We start from the raw sequence: 17,673 nt of genomic DNA on the forward strand, positions 1-17,673 counted from the left end.
TCTTTATTGTTAAATTATATATATATATATATATATATATATATATATATGTATGTATGTATGTGTATACACACATACATACATACGTTTATGATACGAAACATAATGAACAGCAAATGACATTTTAAAAATGAATTATCGATTATCTACAGTTTTCATAACCCTAATATCGATTGTTGTACTTTAATTTCTTATACTTGGAAAATTAGTGAGAATTGTTAAATTAATTTACAAATTAAACAAAAATTGATCATATGTAATAAATAATTCCCATTACTAAAATACACAGTTAAATTATTCATTCGTCAAATATGCGCTTTCATAATTGCTTGTTTTTAATTATCAATATTAAAAAATATTTCTTATCGAAAAAATTTGTATCTTTTATTCATGATTGATTTCCGATCTCGATGTAAGTACATACATATAATATTAATTAAAATTGAAAGAAAAGAAACTACTCGTTAATTCAATAAATTGAGATTATCGATTCGATGTATGATATATGACGTATCGTATTATTGGAGTACAAATTCACTCAGGGATGCTTATAGTGAAGTAGGTATATTTTTTCTCAAATATATTTATATATAATGCAGTATATTATGTATATATATATAATATTTCTCTCTTATTGTCAATGAGATATTTACAGATGATGGAAGATAAAAAGATATATAATAAACATGTGGCACAACGAATTGTCTAGTTATGTACCATGTGTCTCCATTCAACTTGAATAATTTTATTATATTTATTTATTAAGAAGCATTTCTCAAAATAATACCGAAATGTTATTGATGAAAATATTTAGCAGATGTACTGTTAAAACATTTTATGATTTCTGAGTAGAAAATTAATACTTTATTTTTATTTACGCTATCCTTTTGTAACAAAAGCATTTAATTATTAAAAAATGGAATAAATTAATACAAAGCATTAATTTTCTGCTTACAAATTGCAGGATACTCAAGAGAATTGTGGCCCAAATATTTTCGCTTAAATTTTTAAGTTTAAAGACGTCTCATGCTATAACAGTATATCGATAAAACTTAAAGATTAGTCACGCAATATCTGTTATAAATTGATCAATTCTAAACAATAGAACATGTGTCGAGCAAATTTATAATTAATTTATATTAACATAATATTATATTAATAATATTTATATTAATAACAGAAGTAAAAAAAATTAATTTTTTTTTCAAATACAAATAAGATTAACTGTTTTTTTCTGGCCTTTTTGATTCAAAATACAATCTCATTTTTTACAATGCTCTCTGACTCTGAATGTTGAACAATTGGCGGTTAAATATACAAAACGAAAAGAAGAATTAATTAAGAAGAGTATAGCGAGAGAAACAAAACGGGAATAAAAAAATTAAAATATTCCTTAATTAAATATTTCGGTTTATTTCCGAATCATCCTCGGTATTTCTTCAATTTTTAACAAATATTATTCGTGTTATATAAAAATTTTACAAAAAAAATAATGTATACACATATGCTAATATAAAAATTATGTGCTTCGATCTTTATATAACAATAGGCAAAAAATAAACAAAACAATTTTTCAAAATGGAGGGTGGTTTTCTATTCATTACTGCCTAAAATATTTTCGTTTATAACTTTTAAGTTAAAGGACATTTTACATCACAACAAACACAATATATTGTATCGAGTTATAGACTAAATGTTAGTTTCTCAGTATCTCTTGTAATAAAGTGTCTGTTATAATAATATTAATCGTTCTTATCTGTTGGAATAATAGTCGTTTGATTAAAATCAGAACATTTCAAATATTATTACTGCAATATTATTAGTGCAATATTTTTCTTGTAATAACATAAAACTTTTAAATATTACTACAATTCTATATCTTATTACGATAATATAGAACATACCGTAATATCAGCGCTATGGCAGTTGAGGTAAAGGAAATTTATATATATATATATATATATATATATATATATATATATAATTTGTACGATTCATAAAATATTTTATGAAATATTCAAACAGGTGGATATATTATTCTTGCATTGACAATATTATTATGTATATATTTTAGCACATAATCCCTTTTAAGATAGAAAATAACATAATGATAGGTGAAGAAGAATTAATCGATGATAGTTGCATTAATACCGGAGAATTGATTTTGAACGCATTTAAATCTAGACCGGATTTCATCGGCCAAGTATGACACATAATAATAATTAGGATTATTTCTTTAATGTATGAAGAAAAAAAATTTATTAATTATCAATGTAAAATCACATGATTCTATTTAATATAATGCATTATATTATTTTATTTTAATATGTGTTTAATATTTTGATATGTGATAGGTGGATGCAATGACGGGAGAAAAAAACACATTCCAGCAAATGAGGGAACGGAGCGTAAAATGTGCATTATGGCTGAAAAAAATAGGTATTCAACGCAATGACAGTATAGTAGTGTGTACTTCTAATCATTTGGATACTTATATACCATATTTGGCGATTCTATATGTCGGCGCTGTTTTACACGTGTGGAATATAAATCAACTGAGTAAGTTAATTTTTTTCAAAATTTCTATTTTTTTATTTATTTTTAGGATGCATATGTATATATAGGCCAGTTGATATATTTAATTGTTAATACTTTTAGTAACTGTAGATCATTTTAAATTTCGTCCAAAAGTAATTTTTGCTGATTATAAGAAAGCTTCTTATATTTTTACATTTAAAAAATACGAGCCAAATATAGCGTCGACACTTATAATCGATGTGTATATCGATGACAGAAGAGGAGGAAGAACAGCAGAAAGGAAGAAAGGAATACAAAAAAGAAAAAAAAAAGAAACAAAGAAGAAGAAAAAATTATTTCCCTAAAATCAATTGTAAACAATCATTTTAATAAAACTATAATTGATGAATTTTCTTGTACAAAATTGGAGAGTAGGAAGGACATCGCAGTGATACTGTTTTCTTCTGGTTCAACTAATGTGATTAAACAACATGTGGCATTTCCGCATGCATTCTTCACCGATCCATCGAATCAGCAGATACCCGATATGAAATCTAATGACGTTGGTCTATGGGTCGAATCGTTGTATTGGAATATCAGTTTGCTTCTGACAGTTCGCGCTATTCTTTCATACGTGAAAGCGGTCAAAATAAATATAGTTTTAAAACATGGCAATATAATGTCAGAGTCAGATGTTAATTACTTTTGTAATGCTATACAAGAGTATAAGATAATGTAAGAAAGAGTTTTAATCTTTTGTTGAAAATGTATGAATTATACAAAGTTTTTATTTTCCCTCTTATTTTTCAGGTAAATTGGATATTCTTAAAAAATTTGATGAGTAAATTGTTAGTTGATAAATACCAAATATTCAATAAATACGATTTTTCTGCCTTGAAACACATTATAATCGGTGGTAGACAACTTTGTTATAATAATTACATCTTTTTTTATAAGGAAATGATAAAGAAAGATGTTTCTGTTAGTAAAGTATACTGTATGTATAGTCATAAAAATGTAATTTACGACCAACAATAATGAAGAACGCTCTTAATATTATTGATAATTGATTGCTCTTGTATTGTTTAAGGTTTGCCTGAAATAGGTATGATCGCTTATCAACGACACGAAAAATTAATTAAAAAAACAGAATTAACTGAACAAGAAGAATTGATATTTCAAACATTCAATTTTATTTCTATAGAGAATAGTTTTTTTTTTAAGTAACAAGAAAAGAATATTTGGATTTTTCCTTTTATTATCATATACATTATGAAATTAATGTTTCTTAATTAGAACAACTTTTAATGTCAGAACTTCAATCAAAGATATTTCGCATAATATTGTAATATTTGATTCCGTAATATCATAGTTTCTTACTAAAATATAATATAATAAAACAATTAAATGTAATATATATAAACAATTAAAATATAATACATATTTTAATTGTTTTATTTAAAACATTTTGCTTTTTAAATCTTGTTTTTTGCGTCTTATTTCCTCTGTTTAATTTAAATAAATTTGTTTTAATTGTCACTTATTTAATTAATTCCTCGATATAATTTCGTCCATATTTTTGCATATATTTTTATTTATATTTCTCATTATAGAACTTACTTAATAAAGCTAATATTTACTAAATATTTACTCATTATATAACGCGATGATAATCAGTTTGTGATGCAAAGAAATAATTTCTAGAAAATTGATAGCTATAGGATGACCTAAGCGGACGTTGACAATTTAATGAATGTTATGGATATTTCTGTGCGTGCAACATCCTGCCATGTAAAAACATGCAAAGAAATACCTGTTGCTATTATTATCACCATCTCTTGCTATATATTGAACTTTATTATTACGCGGAAACTTGTACAATCTCGGGACGCGGGCTAATGTATGATTAAGATTTTAATTACACGGAAATTTGATTTAAATTAATAAAAGTAAAATAAATAAAAAATTAATATAAAATATATATTATATACATTTAATTATTATTAACATTTATTATTAAACTTAATGCTTTGTAAATTATTGCGTAAGTGTCAATTTAGAGAACTAATCAGTATTATGCAATTAATCGTTTGTCACAAACATGAGTAATTGATCTGTGATATAAAGTTCAAAACTAAAGGAAATTAAAAGAAAAGCTAAAATCATTGTTAAAAGTATTAAATAAAATCTTTGTATGTCAAGCAAAATGTTCGACAGGGCCGGATTTGGGGGGGGGGGGGGGACAACAGGGACTGAAGCCCAGGGACCTCCACAACACAAATTTTTGTAAAATTTCCTATTGAATGGTATACACTTACAAGGTATATTGCTTGACTCCTTGTTATTTCACAATAAATTATTTAAACAACGTAAAAATTTCTATTTGATTTTGGTTTAAAAATGATTAGGAGTCTCCACCTCTTCGTTGCCCCAGGGCCACACCTTTAAATCCGGCCCTGATGTTTGAGTTTGTCAATCTTGGAAAAGTAGGAAAAATAATCGATTTGGACTAATGCTCATGAGCAGCTAGAGTGCAATAAACTAAACAGAAAAATTTTTTACTATTTTTGCAACTTTTGCAATAATTATTAAGATATTAACGAAAAAGTATTAGCAAATAAGCGATGGCATGAAACATGCGGCTGGATCATAGAATATGTCATCGGTGAATGTCGGAAAGAATTGACGTATTCATGGTCACATTTTTTGCCGTGACATTTACTGATGGCACACTTATAATATACATTTCATAATCTAGCCGTGCGATACATACGTTTATTTGCCAATCCTTTTTGACTCACGAGCAATCTTTATAAGACACATATATCTTCTTCAACAATTTTACAAAATTACTTTACAAAAGTCTGATGATAGAGTTAATATTGAAAAATCAAAAATGTCTGATAATAGCTATTGCGAGGATTACACGTATATATAAACATAAGATTATGAAACAATAGAATTTATGAACTGTATATGGTATTATACAAGTGGAAAGCAGAGGGAATTGGAGAGAGGGATATTTCGTGTATACATATAACTGACTATAAGTACGAATTATGACAGTTCACATTTGTCTACGATCAGATCTAGACTATTGATCGTTTATCTGTTTTGCTTTTATTGTTAAAAGTTGTGATTTTGAGGTAATGTAAAAGTTTTTCTCATCTCCTTCAAACACAAAACATATGTTCTTTGTTAATGTAAATTGTGTTTTTGATTTGTATTCAAATTCGAGCAACTTTATTTTTTAGACAATTTTATTTTACAATTTTATTTTAACAATTGGCACTAGGTACTTTGACAATTTAGTGCCACGCTTATAAATAAAAATACAGTTTAAATTGCATACATGGCAATAATACTTAATATGCAATGCAATAAACTTTAATATGCATTAACTTTATCCATATATATTGTCGTTTATAGAATAATTCATCTAGCAATCACATGTAGTTTTAACTAGACAACGCAAAGCGCGTGCTTCGCGCGCGCCATTTATTTTATTACGTTATACATTTACATTATTTACGTTATACATTTCTCGCTGTTACACAAGCTCTCAAAATTTGTAATAATCGCAAATGACAGCTACTCATAACATGAATTGAGCGCAATAAAAGATATTCACGCGGCATCGCGGAAAAGCGACAATAATAAACTTTGATGTATTCGAGTAATCGACTTTACATACACTTTTTAAAAAGGGAACAAATAAAAAAAAGAAAAGTTTCCTAGTGTCATTTGGACGATTTTAATATCGAGATGAGCGTTGCGCTATTCGTTTGAATATTTCATCGCTATGCATATATATATATATATATATATATATATATATATATATATATATATATGCATAGCAATAAATATTTATATATGTAAATATTTAACGAATTAATCGAACGAATACATTCCGATTCATTTTTTCGTTTGGTATATATAAATATTTAATTCACTGGATCAATAGAAAAACTGTAGTCGACCAAACTAGCCAAAAAATTTTAGTTTATTAATACGACGTTTCGACCATGTGGTTGTGGTCCTTATCAAGTATACACTAAAAAAGATTTATAAATACATAAATTAACGGTTTGATTACATAGCAACGCATAGGGAATTAAAGTGTGAAAGATTTTTACCGATGTAATAATAATCAGAAGGCACCTTAACTGGTGAACATGTAAAACACGTAATCACATAATACAAAAAACGTTATTTAATTAAATTCAAATTTGAGAAAAGCTGATGTGTCCATGTGAGACTTCGTCATATAATAAACTAAACATAACAGGAAGAACAACGGTACTAAGTGACTTTAATAATTTTGTCGTAAATATTATTCAAGTTATCTGTGTCAGTCTGTAAGTTGATTAGATTTTTCTCTTGATTAGATCTCTTGATAAAGAACATTTCAGCTATCTCTTTTTTGCGAACGTACTTTTCATTGTGCAAGATATTCGGTTTCGACCAATCGAAATCGTGTCCGGATTCTAATCTATGTTTGCTGATAGCGGAGTGATTAGACTCATGTAATTTTATATTGTTACAATGTTCTTTCACTCGGGTCCGCAAATGTCTTTTTGTTTGCCCAATGTATGATAAATTGCAATCCCTACAGTTTAATTTGTATACAACACTTGTCTTGTCGTTATTGTGTAAGGTATCTTTATCACATTTAATTAAGTTATTAAGTTTTTTTGTTACTTTGTAGACGACGTTGAAACCACTGTTTCGTAGAAGACGGTAAAGATCTTGGCTCGTATTCTCTACGTATGGTATGGTGATAAAATGAGTTTTGGATGAGTAGAATTGGCGTTATCAGTGTCATTGCAGTCGCGATTGTTTAAAAAATTGATTCTTTTTCGAATGTGTCTGTGAATGATATGTTCAGGAAAACAATTATTAATTAACGTATCATATATTAAATTAATATTCTCTTGTTTAAAACAGTCGTCAGATAGTAAAATAGCATGGTCAACTAAATTATAAATCGTATTAATTTTATATTTTATCGGGTGATTCGAGTAAAAATTAATATATCTCCCGGACCATGTGGGTTTCCTAAACCAATTGGTGATAAGTTTGGTTCCCAGACGAATGATTTTAACATTAAGAAAACTAATCGAAGAATCAATTTCTTTCTCGTACGTGAATCGTAAACGTTCGTGGTAGTTATTGAAAATGGATAAAATATCATCAATTTTTGTACGTGGTACAATTGTAAAAACGTCGTCTACATATCTGTAATACATGGGGACTGTAAAATTCAGTGAGTTAAGACATTGAGTCTCCAAATCGTCCATCACCATATCTGCCAAGATAGGTGACAGTGGAGAGCCCATGGGTGTGCCGAAGATCAGGAGAAGCAAGTTGAATCCAAAATCAAATCAATGGACCCGAGTGAAAGAACATTGTAACAATATAAAATTACATGATTAATCTAATCACTCCGCTATCAGCAAACATAGATTAGAATCCGGACACGATTTCGATTGGTCGAAACCGAATATCTTGCACAATGAAAAGTACGTTCGCAAAAAAGAGATAGCTGAAATGTTCTTTATCAAGAGATCTAATCAAGAGAAAAATCTAATCAACTTACAGACTGACACAGATAACTTGAATAATATTTACGACAAAATTATTAAGGTCACTTAGTACCGTTGTTCTTCCTGTTATGTTTAGTTTATTATATGACGAAGTCTCACATGGACACATCAGCTTTTCTCAAATTTGAATTTAATTAAATAACGTTTTTTGTATTATGTGATTACGTGTTTTACATGTTCACCAGTTATGGTGCCTTCTGATTATTATTACATCGGTAAAAATCTTTCACACTTTAATTCCCTATGCGTTGCTATGTAATCAAACCGTTAATTTATGTATTTATAAATCTTTTTTAGTGTATACTTGATAAGGACCACAACCACATGGTCGAAACGTCGTATTAATACTAAAACTAAAATTTTTTGGCTAGTTTGGTCGACTACAGTTTTTCTATTGATCCTTTGATTACTCGACTAGCGACATTAAATTATTTACATATTTAATTCACTATTCGACTGATTGCATTCCGACTCGCTTTTTTATTCGATATATATAAATATTTAATTAATTAACCGAACGATTGCATTCCGATTCATCTTTTCGTTCGATATATATAAATATTTAACGAATTAATTGAATATATATATATATATATATATATATATATATATATATATGTAGGGTGTCCAGGAATCTGTCTTTGAAAGATTGATTATGAGTTTTGGGATGTATACAGGGTTGGGCAAAAGTCCGGAAACGGTCAAATATCTCGAAAAGGATCAACTATAGCGAAAAATTGTAAATAGCAAAGTTGTAGGGCTTAAAAAAATGTACCTAATGATGACTAAAAATTTTACTTTGAATGGAGGACGAAGATCATATAAAAGTCAAATTGAATTTTTTAAATGGAACTGCCTACTTTTTATTGCATATTCTTGTAGCTTATCTCGAGAGCTTTCCAAAACACTATAATTAAGTACCTTTTTATTAAGTACTTTTTGAGTTATAAGGCTTGAAATAATTTCTTAATTTTACATAAACCATAAAATATCTAGTAAACCATTCATTTTTCGATTATCTTACCTTGATACTTTTATGTACAAAATAATGAGAGGAATCAATTGGTGTAAAGAAAATATACAGTTGTTTTTAAGAAAAAATATGGAATTGTTAATTGCAAATTACATATTTTTTCTTAGAAACAACTATGTGTTTTCTTTACACCAATTGATTCCTCTCATTATTTTGTACATAAAAGTATCAAGGTAAGATAATCGAAAAATGAATGGTTTACTAGATATTTTATGGTTTATGTAAAATTAAGAAATTATTTCAAGCCTTATAACTCAAAAAGTACTTAATAAAAAGGTACTTAATTATAGTGTTTTGGAAAGCTCTCGAGATAAGCTACAAGAATATGCAATAAAAAGTAGGCAGTTCCATTTAAAAAATTCAATTTGACTTTTATATGATCTTCGTCCTCCATTCAAAGTAAAATTTTTAGTCATCATTAGGTACATTTTTTTAAGCCCTACAACTTTGCTATTTACAATTTTTCGCTATAGTTGATCCTTTTCGAGATATTTGACCGTTTCCGGACTTTTGCCCAACCCTGTATATATTTTACCTGTATATATATTTTACCCTGTATATATATTTTATTTATTTATCATTGTGTACAAGCGTTTTTTTGTTTTTTCGACCGTTATTATCCGTTTATTATCTGTGCGTTACATTAGACTGTCGATCGTTTTATTTGAACGTTTGACTGTCGATCGTTTTATTTGAACGTTTGACCTCTTGATTATTTTGTGCTATGCGCGCCTTTGTAACGTTCGCGTTTTGATCATGATTATTCGTTGTTAAGACATTGAAAAAGATTCGCATTGGATTGAAACGTACGTCTGTCGATTTTTTGCATTGCATTACTTTTTCGACGGATAATGTTTTTCTTTTTTTACTATTAATTATTAAAGAATATATAAAGCATCCGTCTCAGATCTATATCTGAATTTAATTACGTAATAACATCTTACGCTACGATCCTTAGCCTTTTCTTTTTTATAAAAAAAATAAAAAAAAAATAAAAAATCTTTCTAATAGAAAAAAAACTAGTGGAAAAATGTTTCTTCTTTGTTATTTTCTTAATATATTTTGTTATTTTCTTAATATTTTCTTATATTTATATAAAAATATATGTAAGAGAATATGCAACTATCATAAGAAATTAACATTTATTAATTTATAAGTCATATAATCTCCGACAAAATATTATAAATATGTCAGCACAAATTGGTTCTTTTCGGCTTTAATACCGAAATATCAAAAATTGTTTAATGAATGCTAAATGTACGTCGTCGTTAAATCAACATATCGTTTAAATAATATATTGATCTCGCCTTCATTTAACATTTCAGTTAATATTCACTTTGAAATATTTTTTTGTTGGAGGAAAAATTTTTATGTGCATTGATATACATATATTTTAATTTAACCGACCAAAGTCATGGAATAGTTTATTAAATGCAATTATTTGTAATGTAATGATATCATCGTAATACTGCTATTGACTCGTGTTTTATACTCAAGAGATATTTGGATATTTTCAGCAAAATGGTTGCAACTGATTTAAAGGTAAATTTAAACGTACACACACGCACATACACACACACACACACACACACACATATATATATATATATATATAACTTATATTATTATAATTACAATCATTTATTTATTTATATGATATATAAACAAGAAACAATTGTTAATATGTAGCACTAGATACAAATTAAATTAAAACTTTAAAGATTAAACGTATAGAGTGCAAATTTTCTATACGAATTTACAAGTATATTTTAAAAAAAATAAATATTTATGCATAATCTAATTATTTAGAATAATAAATTTCTATTATTACTATTATTTTCAGAATTTTACTGTCGAAAATAACGTTTACAAAGGAAAAGTGTCGTCTTATAGCTCTAATTACAAGAGCCTTAATGAATTAATATGGAATAAAATTAAAAACCATGGAGATAAAATTGCATATGTAAGTCAATTTTTACATATAGAGTATTGGGTAAAAAAAAATTCCAAAATTTATTTCTAGTTTTGCTATTAAGGCAAAAACGTAAAAGATGTAAAAGACGTAAAAGATTTTCAAGATTTATTTCTAGTTTTACTATTACCTAAAACTGGAAATAAATCTTGAAAGTCTTTTTTTACTCAACTTACTTTAAGTAATAGTTGGGTAAAACAAACTTCCAAGATTTATTTCCAGTTTTACTTAATAATAAAATTGGAAATAAATTTTGGAAGTTCTTTTTAACCAATTATTATTCAGTAAATAAAAAAATCTTTAAATAAAAAAAGGATTTTAATATTAATATATATATATATATATATATATATATATATATATATAATAAGAGAGATATAAATGATATATAGAAATAGAGCAAGTATCATTAATGATCTCTCTTTTATTAGCGTGATTATAAACATCAAATGAATAAGACAATATAAATCTTTTACTAATACATATTTTCGTAAGCAATTAAATAGAAAATACAATTGAATGTAAAATGAAAAATTTATATCAACTAAGCGCAATTAAGATTAAAAAAACTTATATAATTTTCTTTTTAAATAATCATTTTTAACTAATTGTTTTTATAAAAACATATACACTTTTATATCAAAATGTTTCTTATTTCCTCTATAATATTGTTTAGTTTACAGTTTATGTTCTGTTTCTAAATAATTATTTACAATTTGTTTTTTTTTTATAATCATTCTAAATAATTACTTGGAGAAAACAAAAGAACTGCAAAAGCATACAACATAAATATCAAAGAAGATACCTGATTATATAAATGAAAATATCAAAGAAAAATAAAGATTTTAAAATAATTCCAATACAATTATCTAACTACGCAACTTTTTTCTTATGTCTTGTCTTAAATATCTATAATAAACTGTCAATCTCTTGTTCTCAACTTCTCAAAGCAAGTGTATATTTGTTAAAAAAAGTAATAAATACTTTAGAGATTGTTATCTCATTTACGTAACTGCAATCACATAATATTATAGGCGCCTTAGAAAGAGAATTAATATTGAGAAAATTGGAATAAATCTTAATACATTACCTTAAAATTAAATAAAAATTAAATTTCATAAAATTTTAATTTTTTAAATTTAATTTTGTTCCAAACTCAATAACCAAACTCAATAAACAAAACATAGATTATATACATTATATATGCTAAAACAAAAAATTATACAAATAGATGTCATAATATTTAAAAATTAATGTTAACTAATAAATCATTAATTCATTTGCAAATTGATTTCATAATAAATATAAACACTTTGGAAAAACTATAGATATCGAAATCAAACGTTTAATGTATCATTCTTTAATGTATCATTTATATTAGTTAAAAAATTGATCTGATAGTAATGAGAATTTGACAATTATTCAAAATATAACACTCTGTATAACAGCAATAATATCGTAGTTAGATGCACGCACAGAAAACGTGGTTTCATATGCGGAGTTACAAGACAAAGTCGTGAGATGTGCGTTATGGTTGCAAAAACAAGGAATCAAGTCTGGCGATGTTGTCAGTCTGTGTACATGTAATCATCTAAATTCCATTGTACCCTGTTTGGCTGTAATTTACATCAATGCAATCTTCAATCCGTGGAACGAGGATATGGATTTGCGTAAGTTCCTTTGAGTTAAAAACATTGTTACATTATATTTGATTAATAATCAGAAATAATATAAGTTCAACAATAGCGAATATAATTTTATCTATTTTGAATTAATTAGAATTTTCATTTTTTATTTATTAATTAATTATGTCGTGTTATAACATATATGTATTATTTATTTTTTTACGATTTTTATTTCATGTAGCCTTTATTAACTATGTGCTATTTGTCATTAGAAACTGCGCTGCATGTCATGCAACTGACTACTCCGAAAGTAATCTTCTGTAGCGAAAAACCCGTGAACGTTATCTTGAGCGCGATGAAAGAGAGTAATTGCAATGCCATGATTGTAGTTTTTGGCAATCATCCCAATGCGATCTCGTTTTCTGACATTTTAAACATGTACAGCAACGCAGAAGTGGCGAATTTTCGATTTGCCGAAGTAGATGATATTAAAAAAACGACGTGCATCATGCATTCGTCAGGCACCACGGGGATGCCGAAGGGAGTCGAAATGTCCAATTACTGTCTCTCATACATCAGCGAGGATAAAAACTTCGATATGTCTAACGCAGTGTCAATTTGGTTTTCCTCACTTTATTGGATCAGCGGGATATTGATGAACTTAAAATCGATCGTGCAAGGCGCCAAAGTGATTATATATCCGGAATTTGATGAGGAGATGACGTGTCAATTAATCGAGAAATACAAAGTAAGCATCATAAACTAAACAATTGCAATGACATTGCTCGAGGCGAGATTTATCTACAACTTTATTTTTAAGAGATTTTTCATTAAAGAATAAGTTGTAAAGAATAGTTAGTAGTTAATTTGAAAATTACGCTCATGATTATAAAAAAAATAATAAAATATATCAAAATAATTTGATTTTTGCTAGAAGTCATTTTATAAATAGTATATAATATACTATAATTCTTCTTATATTTATGAATTCCATGAAATAAAATTGAATGTACTTTTTTACAAGAAAATTAAACATTGTATAAACTTATCACTCCCAGAAAAATACCATTAACTTACCATTAATATTCATTTATTATTTATTATCCGAAGACGCGTTTAACAAATATTGTCTATTATTATGACAAAACATTATTACATGCTAAAAAATTTATGATAATAAAATAATTAACTTTAAGTTATACATATGAGATCTAAAAAAATCAAAAATATTTTATCTTCTTATGTATTATTATAATGCATGTTAATTACGCATGTTAATTATAAGTAAATTGTAAGTTATTAGTAAATTGTATGTTATGTTTTATACGTTTGTGCATGATTAGCATATTGTATACCAAAACACGAAAACATCTTTTTCTTATCTTGTTAGGTAACAGTAATTTTTTTAAGTACGAGTATGATTAATCGGTTTCTTAGAACGGGTTATATAAAGAAGTATTCATTATCATGTTTGAAAGTCATTATCTGTGGTGGTGCAATAATCAAGCCAAAAGCACAAAAAGAAATGAGATCTATTTTACCGCATGTTCAAGTGTTGCAAGGTTACGGTAGGTATCATTTTAATGTAATAAAATATTAAATAAAATATCATTATATAATAAACAAGACAATATATTTAATTAAACAAGTTTTATCGCGGAAATTCGATTATTTATTTTATTATTATATAGGAATGACGGAAATCAGTGGAATCGCGGCATTGCAACTTTCGCGTCATAAAAATGGGTCTTGTGGAACAGTGGTCAACAATGTGCAAATGAAGGTCGTAGATCCAGAAAACAGAAATGTCCTTGGCCCGAATAACTCGGGAGAATTATGGATAAAGACGGCCACCATAATGAATGGTTACTACAGGAATCCTGAAGCGACAAAAAATACTGTTGATGAAGAAGGTAAACAAACTTTTTATGCGCATAGATGCAATATTGATAATAATATGTAATTAAATTAAATTAAATTAAACTAATGTTAAGTTTATATAAACCTATGTCCCAAAAGGTTTAATTAAAGATTTATAAGTTTTTAAAAATAAACAAGAGCAATATTGTATTTATAATTTTATTAAAGCTTTAAATCAAATTTAAATTATCTAATTTATTGACATAAATAAATTAGGTAATTTAAATTTGATTAAATATGATAAAATATATCATAAAAGTAAGTTTTAATTTTTTTAGGATGGTTGCATTCGGGTGACATCGGTTATTTCGATGAAGACGGAGAACTCTTTATTATTGATAGGATAAAAGAGCTTATAAAATATAGAGGATATCAAATTTCACCTGGAGAAATTGAAGCTGTTTTAATGTCACATCCAGAAGTATTGGAAGTTGCAGTACTAGCAGTGCCGCATGCAATAGACGATGAACACCCTATTGCTTATGTCACTAAAATGCCCGGATCCAAGGTAAATCACAGGATATTATGTAATAATATTTTATCAATTATGAGTTAAAAAGTTTGGAAATTATTCGAGAAATTCTTTTTAAATATTATCATGTGATAAAATTATTAATAAATTTACTTTCGAAATTTTGTCTCTTTAAACAATAGATAGACATGTGATTGTTTCCTTGTTTGTACACAGAGTGTATAATCTCTATAAATGTTAAGATTAAATTTATATAAAATGTTAATGTTGCGATCAAGTAGGTAAGAAAGGTTTATATAAATCTATGTTTTATTAAATGTTTTATTAAAAAAATAAACAAACACTATTGTTTTTATAACTTTATTAGAACTTTTATTAGAACTTTAAATTATAATAGACGGAATTGCGCTGACTCGGAAATAGGTAATTTTAAATTTACATGCCTTGATTTATTTAGTCTGTAGACATATTTTTCTTCTGTTAGTTTATTTGTTCAATTTATTATATATTTTTTACTTAATTTATACAAAATATATTTATATAAAATTTAATTTTGATATTTGGGTCATTGTGATATTATTTTTGTGCTTTCTCTTATGCAATACGCATATGCAAAATTTTGGAAAGTTTAATATATATATGGGGATTAACTTAAATATTGATTATATACATGTATGTGTGTCAGGAAAAAATATAGTTCTTTTTATAATTAATTTTCTTTATAAATTAATTTTTCAAAATATAAAATATATATAAAACATTTAAAAAATGAAGTAATTAAATTGATTATATACATGTATAGGTGACGGAGCAAGAATTAATAGATTTGGTGGCAAATAATATGATGGATCAATATAGACTTCGTGCTGGTGTTGTATTTTTGGACGCTTTTCCCTATACAGGTTCAGGAAAAATCGCGAGGAAAGAATTGAAAGCAATGGCTAAAAAACTAGCTGTTGAATAACATTATATATATATATATATATATATATATATATATTTATATATATATATATATTTTATATATATTTATAATTATATATAATAATTTATATAATTGTATTTTTTCTCGATAATTACACAAAATTCATACACAGTAAAAAATTTTATGTTAAATTTAACATATTTCACATGTCCCAATTTATTCACTTTAATTCAAATGTTAATTTAACAAAAGGCAATTAAGTAAATAAATAACACAAGTAGTATGTTTAAAAATTAACACAAAAATGTAACACTTAAACTTTATCTGGAAATAAAGTTTATGTTAAATTAACATATTTATAATGTTAAATTTAATTAAAAGAAAATGTTATTCTTACATTTTTATGATAAATAATAGAAGAGATAAGTTGATTTAATATATGGAAACTGTTATAGAAAGAAAAATAACTCAACTTATCTGTTCATTTTAACATATAACATATTTCATCAAAAATCCGTGCATTTACATATTAATTGTGTTGTTTTAACTCTTAAAAATGGTGCATATTAACTGAATGCAGAAATGTCAAAATAACGCAATGATAATATGTTACATTAACATAAGAGTATGTTAAAAATTTTAAAAAGTTTTTACACGAGAAAATTTTAACAGAAATACAAAATGTTTTTTACCGTGTACTTTATGGAAAAAATAAGCAAAAAATCAAATAACCAAAAAGTTCTTGTAACAGATATTTACTAAAAAATATATGCAATCTTAGTTCAATTAGTTTTGCTAATAGAGATACATATGTCACAAAATAACCGTACCTTTTAATATTGAATAATATTCTTAATAAATCGTAAAATACAAGTGTTGCAAAAAAGTGTTTGCGCATTTTACGTTCAACAAACGTGTAAAAATAGTTATGTAAGTTTAAGAATGAGTTTGCGTCTTACGTAAAGCAACATATGTATATGATGGAAAGTTGCGTTTGATAATCACGTTTGGAAAACAACTTCTTTATAGCAAATAATTGATTAATAGATAAGATATTTCTTATTTGATTGTCTTTTTAAGTAATATATCAATTTTGTGTTTAGACCATATGTGTTGTTTATAGAGAGAGAGAGAGAGAGAGAGAGAGAGAGAGAGAGAGAGAGAGAGAGAGAGAGAGAGAGAAATTAATTGTAAATAATATAACTTTTATTATTATAACATAATTGTGTACAAAACAAGTAATTTATTATATCAGTTTTTGAGCTGATGATAATCGATATGGCTTATTTATATCAATTTTAATGCGATATTGTTTGAATATTAGTCATGATATCTATAGGCGACGAAAATGGAGACAAATATTTAATACATTCAGTATATATTATGTGATGTGTATGTTTTTGTGTGTTAGTAATTATTTATCGCGAATATTGCTTAAGTTCAGAGGTTATCAATTAGAACAATGCGGAAATACTTAAATTTTTTAGTTCTGATTGTTGTTATAATAAATAATAAAATAAGATAAGTAAAATAAAATTAAAACATGCAAGTGAATAAAAATATATGTATATATTATATGAACAATCAGAAATGTAAAATT

General features: G+C 26.2%; 2 protein-coding genes across 2 annotated transcripts; both read left to right on the top strand.

Annotated features, from left to right (window-relative positions):
• The first annotated feature begins 1,857 nt into the window (after positions 1-1,857).
• On the top strand, positions 1,858-2,882 carry LOC105259372 (luciferin 4-monooxygenase-like). The gene is made up of 4 exons (XM_025406224.1): positions 1,858-1,931; positions 2,075-2,203; positions 2,355-2,559; positions 2,659-2,882. The coding sequence occupies exons 1-4, from the start codon at positions 1,920-1,922 to the stop codon at positions 2,880-2,882; spliced, it is 570 nt and encodes a 189-aa protein (XP_025262009.1). The 5' UTR covers positions 1,858-1,919.
• Positions 2,883-10,537: 7,655 nt separating this feature from the next.
• LOC105259368 (4-coumarate--CoA ligase 1-like) lies at positions 10,538-16,112 on the top strand. The gene is made up of 8 exons (XM_025406202.1): positions 10,538-10,701; positions 11,003-11,122; positions 12,594-12,801; positions 13,029-13,504; positions 14,147-14,324; positions 14,448-14,669; positions 14,955-15,184; positions 15,951-16,112. Exons 1-8 carry the CDS (start codon positions 10,681-10,683, stop codon positions 16,110-16,112), a joined length of 1,617 nt encoding a protein of 538 aa, XP_025261987.1. The 5' UTR covers positions 10,538-10,680.
• Positions 16,113-17,673: the final 1,561 nt, after the last annotated feature.

Source organism: Camponotus floridanus, unplaced genomic scaffold (genome assembly GCF_003227725.1).
Source record: "Camponotus floridanus strain SB8 unplaced genomic scaffold, Cflo_v7.5 scaffold136, whole genome shotgun sequence".
In the NCBI taxonomy this organism is placed as follows: Eukaryota; Metazoa; Arthropoda; class Insecta; order Hymenoptera; family Formicidae; genus Camponotus; species Camponotus floridanus.